At 38.0% G+C, this 16,486-nt stretch overlaps 1 protein-coding gene across 1 annotated transcript in view; it reads right to left on the reverse strand.

Annotated features, from left to right (window-relative positions):
• spns2 (SPNS lysolipid transporter 2, sphingosine-1-phosphate) overlaps positions 1-16,486 on the reverse strand; it is a 75,830-nt gene that overhangs the window by 21,064 nt on the left and 38,280 nt on the right. The window contains exons 3-4 of the mRNA XM_051894281.1: positions 9,571-9,707; positions 3,515-3,666 (exon numbers count right to left, since the gene is read on the reverse strand). Coding sequence (XP_051750241.1) covers positions 3,515-3,666; positions 9,571-9,707 — 289 coding nt within the window. The remainder of the gene's footprint in view (positions 1-3,514; positions 3,667-9,570; positions 9,708-16,486) is intronic.

The following is a 16,486-nucleotide window of genomic DNA, read 5'->3' on the forward strand; positions in this document are numbered from 1 at the left end:
GATGTGTTTTGTCTCACCAATTAACACATTCAAACGATTTTAAAAGCGGAAGAAGAGGAAAATCGGGACTCGCGAGCTGTTATCTGTGCCTCACACCCCCGAAACGCACAACACAGAGAAAGAGAGAGAGTCAGACAGCGCTCGAACACCGAATTAATTCCTCTGTCGCGTTTACTTGCGCTTGAACAGACACATTCTCACAAAATTATGTCAAAATACCTGTCTCGGCAAGTATTCTCTCGGTTTTGTCATAAGTGAACAGTTGAGAAAGAAACTGGATGTGTGTCAGTTATTTGGTCCGTGCTTTCCTTCTTAAAGTGACAGCAGCCTAATATTCTTGCTGTTGTCTGTGTCATTAATGTTAGTAAAAAAAAAATTTAAAAAAATCATTGTTATCAGTTTAGTTTCAGTTTAATAACACTGTTCTAAGCTAGACTAGCTGGTCTTCCATCCTACCCTAGCAGCCAGCCCAAACTTGTTTTCATTAGTGTAGATGGTCAATATCCAAAACCCCTCTAAAACCAGCAAACCAGACCAGCCTGACCAGGTAAGGGTAGTTTAATACGTTTTTTATAAGCTGTTTTGCCATGTGACTGTCTCATTCACTTGGTCCCTCTCTCATTCTTTGCAGTCTTTCTCTTCTCTCCCCGGCTGTTTTTCCCACCCAAAGCTGTGTCATGCACCCTAAAACTTTCATGCGCTGGGTAGGCTGCCTGAACTCAGCATGCATACTAATGCCGCTGATAATGGCTTTACACTGAACATCACCTCTGGCTATGTAAGAGAGTCAACCACTTAGCATTACTCAGGGGCTTATGATGACAGAGCAGCTCAGAGGGAAAGAGAAAGAGAGATGACTTGGGAGAGACACTAGCTTCCCACACTGTGTCGCTTGGGGTTTTGGATGGATTTGGGGACTGTGGTGAAATACTAACATCAAACGTTCAGATGACCTAATTCTCAGAATCCCTGTCTGAGGCTGTAGGATACCGCATTTGTCTCGTGAACTTTTCTTTAAATTCTTCTAAGGCAAGACTGCCTGACAAGAGTGATATAAGGAAAGGAGGAAGACCCTGTCGGTATCTGAGGAATCTGTGAGTCATATTGCTTCAGACTCAGACCAAACTCTCTCAGCTCTACATCCTGTTTACAGTCTGATAAAATTCATAATTGCTGTGTTATGATCTTGTGTGGCTGAAGCACATGTGAACTATTCCCTCTGTATACTATCTGTATGCTGATTATTTGGTTTGAGACTGTTGCTGGATATTATTTGACTGAGCTGCCTGTCATCGGCCGTTATATGAATTGTTTTCTCCTCTTGGTCATAGTCTGTTTAAAAAAAGTTGATTGGGTGTCCCGCAGTTCTTCTTTCCATCAGTTCTCAATTTCAGGTCGAAAGTATTCCTCCATATTTTCAGCATCAGGATCATTATTATTCTCACTCTCTCTGTCTTTCTCCTTCTCATGTTTGTACACCTGTTACCAACCCTCACTGGTCTGTAAGAGGCAAAAGGAAGTGAAAAGAAAAGTTTTTGCTATTTTAAAGGTTCACCTAAAAATCATTTACTCACCCTCAAGATGTTCCAAACCTGTATGAATTTCTTTCTTCTGTTCAACACAAAAGAAGGTATTTTAAAGAATATGGATAACCAAACAGTTTATGGACCCCACTGACTTTCATAGCAGGAAAAAAAAAATACTCTGGTAGTCAATGGGGGGCGAGATCTGCTTGGTTACAAACATTCTTCCAAATATCTTCTTTTGTGCTCAGCAGAACAAAGAAATTTATACAGGTTTGGAACAACTTGAGAGGGAGTAAATGATGACAGAATTTTCATTTTTGAGTGAACTATCCCTTTAAGTAATCCTATATACCTATAGAGTGGTTTAGAACTGTAGTGTCCTGTATTTTTATTTATTTATTTATTTATTTTTTTGTACACAGGCCCTGGCATAACTGCAGCATTTTAATCTTTCTGTTTAAATTTGGAGCATCCTTCCCACCATCTAACCTCACACACACTTCCTGTGTTCCCAGACATTCAGGCTGTCGCTCAGCAGGTACATTGTTTACCTTTAACTGACCCTGGCATATCCGACTGATGGACCAACCTGACCTGACCCATCAAACAACAGGACCTTATCAACGAGTACATATGGCTCTCAACATGAGCCCACAGTGACCAGTGGACCTCATTCAATGTCAAGAACCCCTTAATTAAGCTTACACATAATTGTGTATTCATAGAATATGGCCACTTGGTATCTTATTGATGTTCTTGATTGGATGAAAGTTTTTGGATATTAATTTCAAGCATTTTTGATGTGGTGCTATCATTTTTATATGCTTGTACGTATTTGTAACACAAGTTGTCGTTGTTTCTCCGTGTTTATTAGCAACTAAAACATTTTTCCATGCCCATAAGAGGACTCAAATTTCCTGCCAAACATTTCTCTCATGGCTGAAGTCACTTCCTGGAAACAGTAACAACCTGACAGCAGATAAACAGGGCGCTAGACAGGAAGTGAGGCGGCACACTGCAGCGCTCCAGTCTTTCACCTCTTATTGTTTGTACTGTCGATCGTTTTGTTAGGGCCGAACCCAGTTAGCCCGCAAATACCAAAACTCTCCTGGGTCGGCTATTTTTCCATCCCGTCCTTTCCTCTAACTGTACTCAATCTCTCATCGATACTATTACTAGCCCTCAGAACAGGTCTGATGGCGACAGCTGCTGTGTTTAGATATTTCTTTTCTTCAGTTCAATGGGGGAACAGCCACTCTGTGTCATACAACTGCATGGTCAAAACTCAGATTAGTTCGGCCAATAACATTTTATGTTGTTGTTTGTCTCCCCATCAGATTAACAATATAATTCCAAGATGCTGTATGTGAACACAATGAAGCTAAAAATGCTATGCACGTACATGCATGCATTTATCACCTTTCCTCTGTTGTTTTCCCCCTTTTCTCTCCAGTCTTTTTCCACTTCAGTGAACAAAAGAAAATGCCACTGCCTGTGTTAAGTGACCGAAATAGGTGAGCTTAAAGTCTTTCACAGCAGCAACAGATTTAGAATATCATTGTCTATTTGGCCCGTCTGAGGCAGTGACCACAAAAATCGCACAGTTTCGCTGAGCTCAATTCTCTACAACTGACCTTTACTGAGTGGAGATGGTATCTGAAATTATCTGGCTGTCAGAAGCTGTTCCCTTCAGCCACAGTTCACCTAACCTGACTTCAAATGTCTTAATATACATTACAATTCTAATTATGGCTGGTTAAATAGCAATAATATTATCTGTTTGGATATCAGATCGTATTATATCACTTGGTACTAAAGTGCTAAAACCATCTCTAATGAACATCTGCACATGTGCAATTAAATTAAACAGAATTAAATGACATTTCTAGGACTTTATCCATTTTATTCTAGAAAACGAATAGATGTAATGGTACCTGATAATGGATTGAAAAGAAAATGCAGTGGTATTACTCAAATTTGGGACTCACCTTCCTAGTGGGATGGCCAGGTAAAAGACAGAGAGCATCATGGTCCTTTTGTTGTTTGTGAAGAGGTCTCCAATGATGGTTGGAGAGATGGATGAGTAGCTTGATTCGCCAATACCCACCAAACATCTGGACAGCACTAACAACCAATAATACTGCGAAAGAAAAGGTCATATGATCAGAAAAGTTAAAGGAATTTCTTTTATATACTAATAAATTGGCAACTGGCTCATATATATAGACTAAAAAAACTAATATGGCTCTCATTGTAATTCCTTAACATTTAAATACTATAGATTATGATTTTCAGGGTCTCTTTTAGCTATTTAAGTTACCTTATCTGTTGATTGACTAAGACTGTGTTCAGGTTTGTGTGGCTCTTTAGACGTTCAACATTCATTATCAAAAAGGAGCAAGTGTCCTACATTTCTGAAAGAGTGAAAACATGTGGCCGTTGTCCTCTGACCTCTATCGGCTAGGAAGGAAGCCAGACTAAGAAACCACCCTTCCCTGAAATGGCCTAGACTCATTGTATATATAGTCGTTTATGTGAAGACGTTTAACTGTGGGTGTGTAATGGACAGCTAAACTGCTGTGGAGAATTTGGGTCACCCTGGCAGTCGGCCAACTGAGGAAGCTAGTTATAGATTTCTCTGTTGCTTGTGCTCACAATCCATTCCTCTTTATGATTTGACCTCTTTTTCTGTGTGATTCTCACTCTCCTTTATAATATCTAATTTTTATTATGTCACCAGTGGTCTCAATCTGGCAGCAGTGGGGAGTCTAGCCACACCCAACACTGATGGAGTGAAAGAAAATGAAAGCAGCAAATATGGACACTCTCTAGAGACATCAGGTCATCCCATTATGATATGATGCACATATACAGCACGCACACACACAGATCTGTCATAGCAGACTTCCATCTCCTGAGGGGGCTCACAAAGCCACCTGACCAGCCAGATGCTGTTGTGGCAGACTTTTGTATACTAACAAGCTTCCTGTAAATACTAATGAGATGAGGGTATGTGTGTGTGTTTGTGTATATGTGTGTGCTTGTGCACATATAGCTATAGTTATAGACGTATCTATAGTCTTTTACTCATTAAAATATATAAAATACACATTAAAATGTATACATTCATACTAGCATTCAAAATTATGGGGTCGGTTATATGTTTAAAATAAAAACAGTTATATTGTGAAATATATTACAGTTCCAAACTGTTTTCCATTTTAATATAGTATAAAATGTAATTTGTAACTCCAGTCTTCAGTGTCACATGATCCTTCAGAAAACATTCTAATATGCTGATTTAGTGCTCAAGAAAATGTTCTTATTATCAATGTTGAAAACATTTGTGCTGCTTAATATTTTTTGTGGAAACGCTTCACTTTTTTAGGATTCCTCAATGAATAGAAGATTCAAAGAACATCATTTATTTGAAATAGATTTTTGCGTGTATATATATATATATATATATATATATATATATATATATATATATATATATATATGTATGTTACTTAATATAAAAAATATAAAAAATTCATTGCTTTCCATTAGCAATTTATCTTTAGATTGTATTTATTCTTATAGGTAATTCATTTTGGATAAACGTGTCTGATAATTCAAGACTGTACATTTAATTCATCCCTTGCTCTCAAAACAGAGGCAGCAAACCTCATGTCCTCCGGTTATCCGATGGTCACTTTTCATTACTGGGAATCCCTCACTCCCTTTCCTGCTTTTCATCCTTTATTCTTTTCCACCTGACAGTCTTTGGTGTGACAGCAGCCCCACGACATACAGCCAAAAGAAAAACAACTTTACTTGTTGTTGAATGTTACATAATTCTCAGCAAGGGAATTTCTATAGTGTACGTGACAGGAATCAGCAATGAGAGACTGCAGCAAGCTGGGTTATCCTCTGGCACTGGCAGGATTTCTCTATCCCTCCCTCTCCCTTTTTCTCTCTCGGCTCCTTTCCTGCTTTTTTTTATGACTCCGCTCAAAAATGTCAAAAGCTATGTGCTAGTTGTTTATTGACAGAAGTGCTGTGAGGGAAAAAGAGAATAGAGGGATGACGGAGAGGGAGAGTGGACGACTGGTTGCTTGTTTGTTACGCAGCCTTTCCTCCTTTCACCCTGACACACACACAGACACACATGAAAAATTAATGCTTGGGCTGTCATTTGCTGAACATACACACGGCACGTCTGGAGAGCGGTTATTTGAGGTGACACACACACACTTATGTCATCCAGTGTGAGAAGATTTATAGTAAGATGGAGGGAGGGACTTGAAGCTGGTGGTTTCTGAACATCCCAATGCCCTGTCAATCAAACACGCCTACAGTGTAAAGAGCAGCAGAATTGTGTGTGTGTGTGTGTGTGTGTGTGTGTATACATTAAGATAATTTTTTACCTAAAATGTGATATTCTAAAATATTAAAAGTATTACAAATGTTGTTTAAATAACTGTTGTCAAAGTACAGTACTAAAGCAAAAATAAAGTATTATTTAATACGTAAATTATTTAATATATGTGACCCTGGACCACAAAACCAGTCATAAGTCGCATGGGTATATTGGTAGCAATAGCCAACAATACACTGTATGGGTCAAAATTATCGATTTTTCTTTTATGCCAAAAATCATTAGGATATTGAGTAAAGATCATGTTCCATGAAGATATTTTGTACATTTCCTACCGTAAATATATAAATATTTAAGGATCACTGCTAAGGACTTAATTTGGACAACTTTAAAGGTGATTTTCTCAATATTTTGATTTTTTTGCACCCTCAGATTCCAGATTTTCAAATAGTTGTATCTTGGCCAAATACTGTCCTATCCTAACAAAGCATATTTATTCAGCTTTCAGATCATCTATAAATCTCAATTTCAAAAAATTGACCCTTATGACTGGTTTTGTGATCCAGGGTCACACACACATAAAAATATTATTAATTATTAAATAATTGTAAAAAATCTATTAAATCTAAAAATCTATTAAATCTCTCTCTCTCTCTCTCTCTCTCTCTCTATATATATATATAGATTTAATAGATTTTTTTAAATTATTTAATTAATATTTTAATTAATTAATAATTCAAAATATTTGAAATGAAAATATAAAATGAGTAAATCTATAATAATGAGCCTAATTTGCATAGAAAGGATGTCTGTCTCCTTTAATTACTTAATTTAGATATTCACAATATACAGGTAGTCTGGTTCAACTTGATTGTTTTCAAAAATGGTGCAGCTGTTTAGTGAATTTTATCCTGAGACCTTTTTGAATCTTGAAGTTTTTGCTTTTTGTGTTGACAGACTGGATGCAAATGTAATTGCATGTGTTTAGATACTACTTTCTTTGTAAGGATTTGATTTTTGCACACTCAAACTTCCGTTTTTATTTGAGCTTGTGGTTGAGTGGTTGAAACCCCAAGGTTGAACACTAAAGTTGATGCATCTGCCTCGTTGTCTTTGTTCCTGACCACAACCAATACATGAGTTTGCTGTACTGTAGGACTGACTGTACACGTCTGACTTCCCTCATCCCTCAAAACCATATACATAAACATGAGCTTTCAAATACATTCTGCATGAATATGTGCATATCTAACTAAAAATATAACTGACAGCCCCTGATATTTTGTTTTCTTGTCATCAGACAAAAGCGACACAATGATGTTAAATATTGTCATGGGAATTTGCATGGGAATCAGACATCCTAAAGTCTATCTTTCAATTGCCACTGTTTTTGGAATCACGATTTTTATGAGCAACAAAAAACTGTCTATCTTGTTGCTGCAACGCAGTGCAGTGAATTGACTGTCTCTTCCCAAAGCCCTGAGAAATCTCGTTAAATGAAGCCGAACATTGAGTTACGAGGGATTTTGGATGAGGAATAGATCAGCGAGAGGTCTTGAGGTCAGTTTAAGCCACATAGAGATTTAGTAGATATTTTCTTCCCAGTATCAATGCTGTACCGCCTTTAATTTTCGTCAAACTAATACATGAGAACACATTTACTTCACCCAGATTTCTTATCCCATAAGACGATTTCTTGGTGTAATAGTATTTTTCATCATTTCAGTGTATTCTTATGAAACACAGCACTCTCCTTATGATCGCTATGAATAATGTAATGCAGACCTTGCGGCAATGTTGCAGTAACATTAACGTGATGATGAGCCTGTGTGTAAATACGAGATGATCTGCAGACTTCTCTTGGTGGAAAGCGTTATATAACAGCCCACCGCTGTGGGTTGGATGATTGACTGATAAAGGGATATCTGCAGTCTCCACGCTCATGTATGCTTATGTGCATGTGTGTGCGGTCTTGGAGGATCATGTGACTTTGATGCAGACTGGCTCGTCCTGTCAGTATCAACTCAGCATTGCAGATTGAGGGGATTAGCGCATTTATACCCCCATGGCATTCAGTCGTCATATTCCGATCACACACAGACATACATCTTCTATATATACATGCAGTCCCCACATTGTCTGACTGGCTAACGGGAGCTAAACGGCACACAAACCATCATTATGTCACTAGATATCACTAAAATCAGTTATCGCAGCCACAAGGAACATTCCTCCGTTGTCATTTCACAGTCTTCCTCTTATTAACATGGCCTTTTAATTAACTGCCACTATCTGTCTCTGTTGCAATAACCTCCCTGGAGACTGGCCACACACACACACACACACACACACAATTTGATTGAGATGGTCTATGAGAGATTCTAGACAATAAGCATCAATTAAATTGTCATGTTTTTTGCCTGCTGTTCTCGGATTTGCTTTACTGTTGTCTCAGTTCCTCTCAATATATGTTTATTTTGTATGAAGACTTTTATGTTTAACAGAAGCACCAATACATAACTATATTTACAGTGAGAAATAGGCTACAGTCATAGAGTCAGTGTATGGGTTTGATGACTGTATTTACAGTACTAACAGATGTCACTCTTGAATCTTTTTAATTTTTTTAATTTGTAATTAGATCAGTGGTTCTCAGCAAGGGGGCCGGGGCCACAAGAGGGCCTCAAGATGACTTAAAAACAACAACAACAACAAACAGGTATTAAAAGAAGCTAAAACATCTAAAAACCAATATATTTCTTATTGTAATTCACCCCCACAGCAAGTTTTTTTTCCCCCTTTTGAACAACATGAATAGAAAAGGTAATCTAATTTTAAAAGTGTGACTTCTAGACTTGGAAATGTTGTGTAAATTAAAATTTTTATACTGTATATACATTTTTTTTTTCTAGTTATGCTAAGCTCTAATGTATGTTATTGGGTAGAAATTGTTCCTTATCCTTATCCTTAATTCTTATACAGTAAATCACGAACAAATAGAAAAGATATGGTTCTTTTGAATATTGCTGAGGACAATGGGGGAGCCTTGGAGTCAAAAATGTTGGCAACTACTGAGTTTAGTGGCTTTTGTGACTCTCTGACATGATTGGCTAACAGCTGTGATCTCTTAATGACATGACCGAATGAGTGAGTGCTGGATGAAACAGGGAGTAAGATACAGAAGACAAAGAGGATGACAAACAGTTGAGCTGTAACAAGAGGTCTTCTGAGACAGGCCTAGTGTTATGCTAAGTGAGCATGTCATTTAATCATTTCATCTTAGCAAAATGGAAAAAGAAAAAAGCAAAGGGCGAGAGAGAGAGCAAGAGACATCTAAATAATAAAGTACACCGAGATGTTTTTTTTCTATGTAAAATGAGTCCTGCTATGTTGAATGACTCCAGTGTCATTTCAAAGCGCTCTCAAATGAGCCAGAAACTGAATGAGCTTTAGAGATGCTACTGCTGGGATGGGATGGGTTGCTTTTCTGCATCTAAAAATACACAACTAGCACTGCAAGAACCAACCCTCTCTGGGCAAAAACAAACTACATTTATATTTTAAAGATTCTCCTAAAATGATAATCATGATGATATGATTCCTCTAAGAGGTTCTGGGCAGACATGGGTTTGAAGTTTAAGGCTGCTTCTTGTTCAAGAAGGAAGAGAGTATGGTACTTACTTCTTTGGTAATAAAGGAGCTTAGCAGCGTCACAAAGGACCAGAAGAAAATTCCACAGCTCAGAATGATCTTTCTGTTGAAACGGTCCCCCAGGTAACCGAAAATGGGTGCGGCCACCATGAAACTGCAGATGAAGACTGGAAAGAAAAACAAAAGCAGCCATGTTTAACATTCATTGTCACATATCTCATACGTAGCATCTGTGTCATCATGACAGAAATAGCACTGTCATTTTAAAAATAGTTAAGAACTGGAAATTAACAAACTGATACCATGTGTCTCCATGTCATCTCGTAAATCTACATCCTTATTCTTTAAAATGATGAGGAAGCTTTAAGCTTCACTTCCTACCCACAGTCCCCTTAATAAATCAATGGTAAGACAAAACTTTCTCACAACGGTATTCCTAACTCAAGATTGCGTTAACCAAGCAGTTTAACATGACTGTAGTTTATTATAGTTTAATTTCAGTTTCTCCATTTTTTCAGTTTCTGTTTTGTTTTGTTTTCATAATTTCTATAGTTACAGCATACATCTCAGATATGCCTTCATTGAGATTCTTAAGTGTGCACCTGATAGACCCTTTACTTTCTCATGCCATGAGAGAGAAATTATCATTATGTGGTATGCCCAGATTTTATTCTTTTGTATATATAGCCTACTACACACCTGCATACTTCCAGAATGTACTTTATTAACGGTCTTCAACTGCAGTAAATAAAGTACATTTGAAAGTAGGTAATGTAAATAATTCCTGTAAAAGTGCCCAGATACAATAATCGTCGTGTAAGATTTCTTAATCCCGCAGTTGCTGATGTGACAACTCCAGTTGGGTATGCAGAAAAAGGCATCTAAAATGCTTTCATAATGAGTTTACATAGATGGCACAAGGTACTAATGCTCATCTGGAAACTTCAGAGTTGCAGATTTTAAGGATTTTTGCCATCTGCATAAACTTTGGGGATGTGTTTGCAAGCTTACAGAGAAAAAGAAATGCAGTGCAGTCTAGTTGTTATAAAACCCGCACATATATACTATATATTACAGTGCCATGATATATAATAATAAATCTACATCCTCTTTTGTGCTGTGTTGAGGTTAAGAGACCTTGGTAACACCAAGTCTGAGGCTATAAAGTCTGGGCTGAAGTTTTAGCCGTCTCCCACCCTTGATCAATGGCCATGTTTGGATTTTTAATAATTCCCCATTTCTGCGGAAGGCTGAATTTGCTGAAGCCACCGGAAACATTGGCCTGTGTTATCCTTGGCTGCTTGTTCAAGCCAAACTCGACCCGACTTGAGTATATCCACTCTAGAAACAGGCACGGAGCCCACACTGAGTCTGCTGGGAAATCAGCGCTCTCTCCACACACTCAAATCTGTACAAATTACAGCAGCACTATAAGCTAAATGATCTGCTATTTCATCCCTGAGTTCTCTCACTTAGTGATCGTAATTAGGCTGCCTTTGAAATCTGTTCCAAAAGTGAAAAAGACGTTGTGTAAATACAAAACAAAAGTGAGTAAACTGTTCGTGTGATTTCAGTCAGAGATGGACCTGTTAAAAAAATATAGAGTAGGCTAGTTCTGATTTGATAAAGAGGATGCTGTAAACATGAGAAGAGGAGATGAGACTGAAAGTGACGCTCTGTTGTGCAACTTGAAAAACTAAAGACACAGGATTAAAACATCACTTTGTTGTGACAAGCAAAAAGTCTCATAATGAAACTGTTTTCATATCATTTCTCTCTCAGTAAGTACCACACATCATCACAGTCCTCTCCCAGTTACCATACACTGTGTGTAACAGCAGGGGTTTTCAAACTTCTCCCCCACATACACTGTCATTCAAAAGAAAGAAAGAAAGAATCCCACATTGAAAATGAATGTCTACAATGTGCATTTAATCAGAGAGGGTGAATATGTCAGAGATATATATATTCAGTTACACTGAATGAACAGAAATCCCATAGGCTATGATCCATCTAAGCACAGCTCAACTAAAGCAATCAACACCTCTCCATCTTTCTGAGATGCTGATCTCCTTCCTTTACCCTGAGCCATCCAAGCCATGTCCTCTGCTAATTCCTCTGTTAATGACCTCACTCCTTGTCTGTGTTCATCACATCATATAACTTTGCACATCAATTACACCTGTGTATGTGTGTGTGGCTGTGAGACGGAGAGAGACACAGTATCCAGAGAGAGACAGAACATATGGACCAACACCAAACACACAACATGTGTGCAGTGAATGGCTCCTGAAATATTCATGACTCATCTTTCCCTGATGAACTGTTCACTCTGAATTAGCATGCTAGACAGATAAGGATGTTCATTCTCAATAGGGTGAGTTTCACATTAAGGACAGATTCTTGACAGAGGTTCAAAGACATTTAAATTTACATTTAGTCATGTAGCAGATGCCAATGCAAAGCGATTTACAAATTAGAAACAAAGTAGATAAGCTAAAAGAGAAGGCACATGCTTTAGCTTAGAAAAAAGGGCAACATCACAGTGATAAAGTCTGCACTAGGTCCATCCACAAATAAAGCAAACATTATCTCCAATTCTGAAATAAATGACATTCAAATATACTTAATGACATTCAAATAATTAATTCTGGTTGGTCAACCCAGCCATTTTGCAAAAAAATAATAACCAATGAACTGTATACCGTATATTGACTATTATTCCAATCACCTGCTTTCTTTTATAGAGCTTTTATGACAGCTTTTTAAAATAATTATTATATTGTAAATTTGTATTATTCATTGCTATATAATTACATTTACTTTGCTAATTTAATTACTATTAACTTTTTTGTGTTAAACATTTTTAATAAGAAAAAAAATGATGTGGTATGCTGAAGAGGTTTGCTGTTTAGTTTGTTCTCTGCAAATTTCTCTGTTCAGCTGTTCAGCATGAACATACTTCCTCATAATGGTATTTCTGACATGGCTTAAGGCATGTCACACACCTCACCTGTCCTTCCAGGTGACTTCTATGGGAATTTTCTGCTTTATGTGACCTCCAATGGTGTATTTCAGAGGGGATTTATTAAGAAAACATGAGCAACCCTGTAATGTGTTTCAAGTGGCTGATTCACCGCCTGTAAATGTCATTATGGATTCCCTCTCGTTTAGAGCGCAATGTTCCTCTGTCACTCACCACTACTTGCCTTCTATTTAAAATTCATGCTGCCTTGAAACTGTCAGAAAAGCTCCCAGATAGATGAGTGTACACACTCACACTCCTCTGTCATCCTCCTCTTTTTTTCCCCTAAAGGGTTGAAAGATGATATAAAGAAGGATTGCATCCCATCACCATTCTGACAGAGAATGACAAACACTGCACCTTCACCTCTTCCTCGCTTGCTTTCTTTGACCCGTCTGTCAGAGCGTGGTGACCCTCTATATTCGATCTTTGTCATGCAGGACCCCACTAGCTCTTCAATTTTCTATTCCATTAACTATAGTTAGCCTCACAACTGTATTGCTGTTTTCCATGCTGTGCTTTAGCAACAGGAACCAAAGAAACTAATTGCACTGGCTTACTATATACTGTGTTTTCTTTGTGTTTATTCTCTCATACCCACAGATATTGAAAACCATCTTGGAGACCACGGAAAAGTCCTTTCCTGGAATATTTCTTTGGGTTTTACACAAACTTTACATTATGTTTGCAGTGGAAGAAATTGTTTCAGTGACAGTGGTGCAATGATTCATTTTAGAGAGTCAGTGTAGCCATTTGTCTATGGCAAACAGACTTATCATATGAGACTCACACTATATAATAATAGACACATGCATATTGTTGCCTATAGAATTGCATGAAGGGTGGTGAAAAAATGCTTCTTAAATGAGGGATTATTTAGGGATTGACTAAACAGCCATTTGGATAGTTCACATTATCTGAAATTAATCTTACTGCTATCACATATGACTCATATATGTGTTTACACCTGGTATTAAAATGCATTTTGGTCGATCGGATCACAAGTGGACGAGGGAGACACATACCCGTTTACACCTGGTGTTTTAATCTGTCTTTTTTGTCCACTTTCGACCACTTCTGTCCTGATTTCTTAAATGTAAATGTATGTGTTTTTCAGATCTTTCGATCTAATGGACAAAATAAGCTCGCACAATTTACATATGAACGCACCCGGAGGAGACACGGAGAGCATCAGCTTTCGTTTCTGCTCTGATAGCAGCAAGACCACAGCGAACGCTGTGAGTGCGTGTTAGAAATCAGGAATGTGAGAGAACATTGTGCTTGGTACGTTTTTCGTCTTCAAACCAAACTTGGGACTTCAGCCGACAAAGTTCAAATCCTGTCTGGCTAGCGCACTTCCCATAATGTTTACGCATTAGGTGAGTAGGCGGAGAGTAGGTGGAGAGTAGGCAGTCTTTAGTAGCTGTTCAAACACATTCAAGCATTTAAGCAATCCGGTCGAATGCGTTTTAAGTAGACAAGCTCAAAACGTTTTAGCCCCCGTTTACACCTGTATTTAGCTTTGTCCACTTGTGATCCGATCGACCAAAACGCATCTTAATACCAGGTGTAAACAGGGCGCATGAGATCAAACCATTCATGGATATTCTATTGTACACCAGTGAATTGCTTTTCCAATTCATGAATTAATGACTCTAATGAGCTGTGCAACTTGCAATCAATGCAACTTTCATGAAGTAAACTGTCACTAAAAGCCTTCCTTCCGCCGGAAAAAATAGTCCCTGACCGTGAACAGCAACAGAAGTTACATTATTACGCCATTAGATGGCGGCAAAGACTGTCTTTATGAGTGTGTCAGTCAGTAGCGAAGACTTTTACATTGAAAAGACTGAATTGTTGTGAACACGGAACAAGACGCAACTGACAAATGCTTTGACTAGCGCTGTCAGTCACGGGAAAACCCCTTAACTGTTAAAAGGACAAGATAATACATCGGACATTTAAACAGATTTTTTATGATGAACATAGGACTGACCTGAAGGAAAATGCTAAATCTGAATGCAGGTAATAAACTCGCTCACTCGATCTCTTTCTCACAATACTCTTCTACATAATACAGTACATTTCAATGAACAATATCAATTGAGAACAAACAGTTTATGTTGCTAAGAGTGTTTGCTAAGGGTGTTGTGTAATGATACACAGAACCGTTGGGTGAAGTGGTCATAGCCGTGTTTTATCGTGAATAAAAAACAGCTATTGACCAATCAAGGACAGAAACTAACCATTTTATAAATTGTAATAATAATTCTCAAAATTACTCTTTTACTATATTTTTAATAATAAACAAAATTGCAGTCTTGGAGGCTTCTTTCAAAAACATTGAAAAATTTTACTGACCCAAAACTATGACTATACTTTTTTAGGAAACACTGCGCTACAATTTTAAATAAAAGTGCTTCGTGTGGTGCACTAAGGTTGCATATCTGAAGAAACTGCCCATACTTCCTCCCTGTATCTGTTTGACACTCTCAGTGCATTCTACATACTTTAAGTCTAATTGTCTGTAACATACCACAGTTCTGACCCAAACATAAATTCTCTTTAAAGGTTTACTGACTAAAGGAACAACCACATTTTTACCACAGTGTCTGAGACGTCACATGCCTGAAACATCGCAGTTTTGAACTTGCGGCTGATGCTTGACAAAAGAACTCCTTAATGAAACAGCAGAGACACCAGCTCACATTCTGCTACCTGTGAATCGCTAAAAACAGAGGAAACCCAACCTGCTTCTGTTGATACAAATTACAGCCCTATGCAAATGATATACTGTAATTATCTGCTGTAAATCACATCACAGAAAAACATCAGGCGCAGCAGAGGGCACGAGAGTAACTGTTGAATTTGAAACATTATGCTGGTCACGTGCTGTAATGCTAAAGCTCTTCAAAAAGTTTGCGTCAGGCTACTTAATAGGCTCATTAGGCAATTTTGCACTTCTACAACACATTTGGGCTGTCAAAATGAATGAAGCATCCAAAGCTCCAACAGCCAATGGCGATTTGAGCCAGTGTGGGCAAGTGTGATTTAACAGGCAAAAGTGGGTCATGTGTGGTGGGCTAGCTGTGGATGACTAAACTAATGACATCACACCACATTTAATTGCTTGGATATCTTTCATTTGCAGTGTTCAAATAACGCCTCAACTTCGTGACTCAGCCTTCAATCGTGGCTGAAGTAGGAGTGAGTGATGTAATAAGTGTAGGAGTAGCCTCAGAAAATAATGAGACCAAGAATCATAATATACAGTACACCTCTGAAATCAATATCAATCAATGGTCATTTTCATGGCTTTTTAATTTAACAGATCAGATGAAATCTCATTCATTAATTGTGTGTTTGAATGGCTGTGTAGGCTGAATCTAAGGATACTTCTAATGCTTCCTTTGATCAAAGACCAAAGCTTTACTTGAGACGTTACTATGACAACAGAACGATACCTGTACTGCACTATGCAGTTTGTGACTCAGTCTACAAGAATTACCATCCCTTTAACTAGCATTGTTTCGCTGTCAAGGAGAAACACGCTCGGCCTTGAAGCCTTCACCTGTGTGACAATAATGACTTCTGTTCTCCTCTAATCATTTCTTTTGGACGGCAGTCGGACAGTGTGTGAGTGGGTGTTTGGGCACAGAAAAATCGTGACTAGCTAGTCTAAGCAGAAACGTCCAAAAGGACACGCACACAAACGCATCACCTCAGGGTGGAAGTCATCACAACTTCCACTCAATGGCTGAATGCGCAGAAAGAGTTTTTACTTTCTGAAGGCAAAACTATCAGGGCTACAAGTTCATTTAGAGAGGGTTATAAAACCTTTCGCATGCAAATTGCTGGCATTGAGATGGAAAGCATTATACAACAGGTTAATAAGGGGAAAGCTAAGCTTAGTGAAAACAT

The sequence above is a fragment of the Ctenopharyngodon idella genome, chromosome 5 (assembly GCF_019924925.1).
Source record: "Ctenopharyngodon idella isolate HZGC_01 chromosome 5, HZGC01, whole genome shotgun sequence".
Taxonomy (NCBI): Eukaryota; Metazoa; Chordata; class Actinopteri; order Cypriniformes; family Xenocyprididae; genus Ctenopharyngodon; species Ctenopharyngodon idella.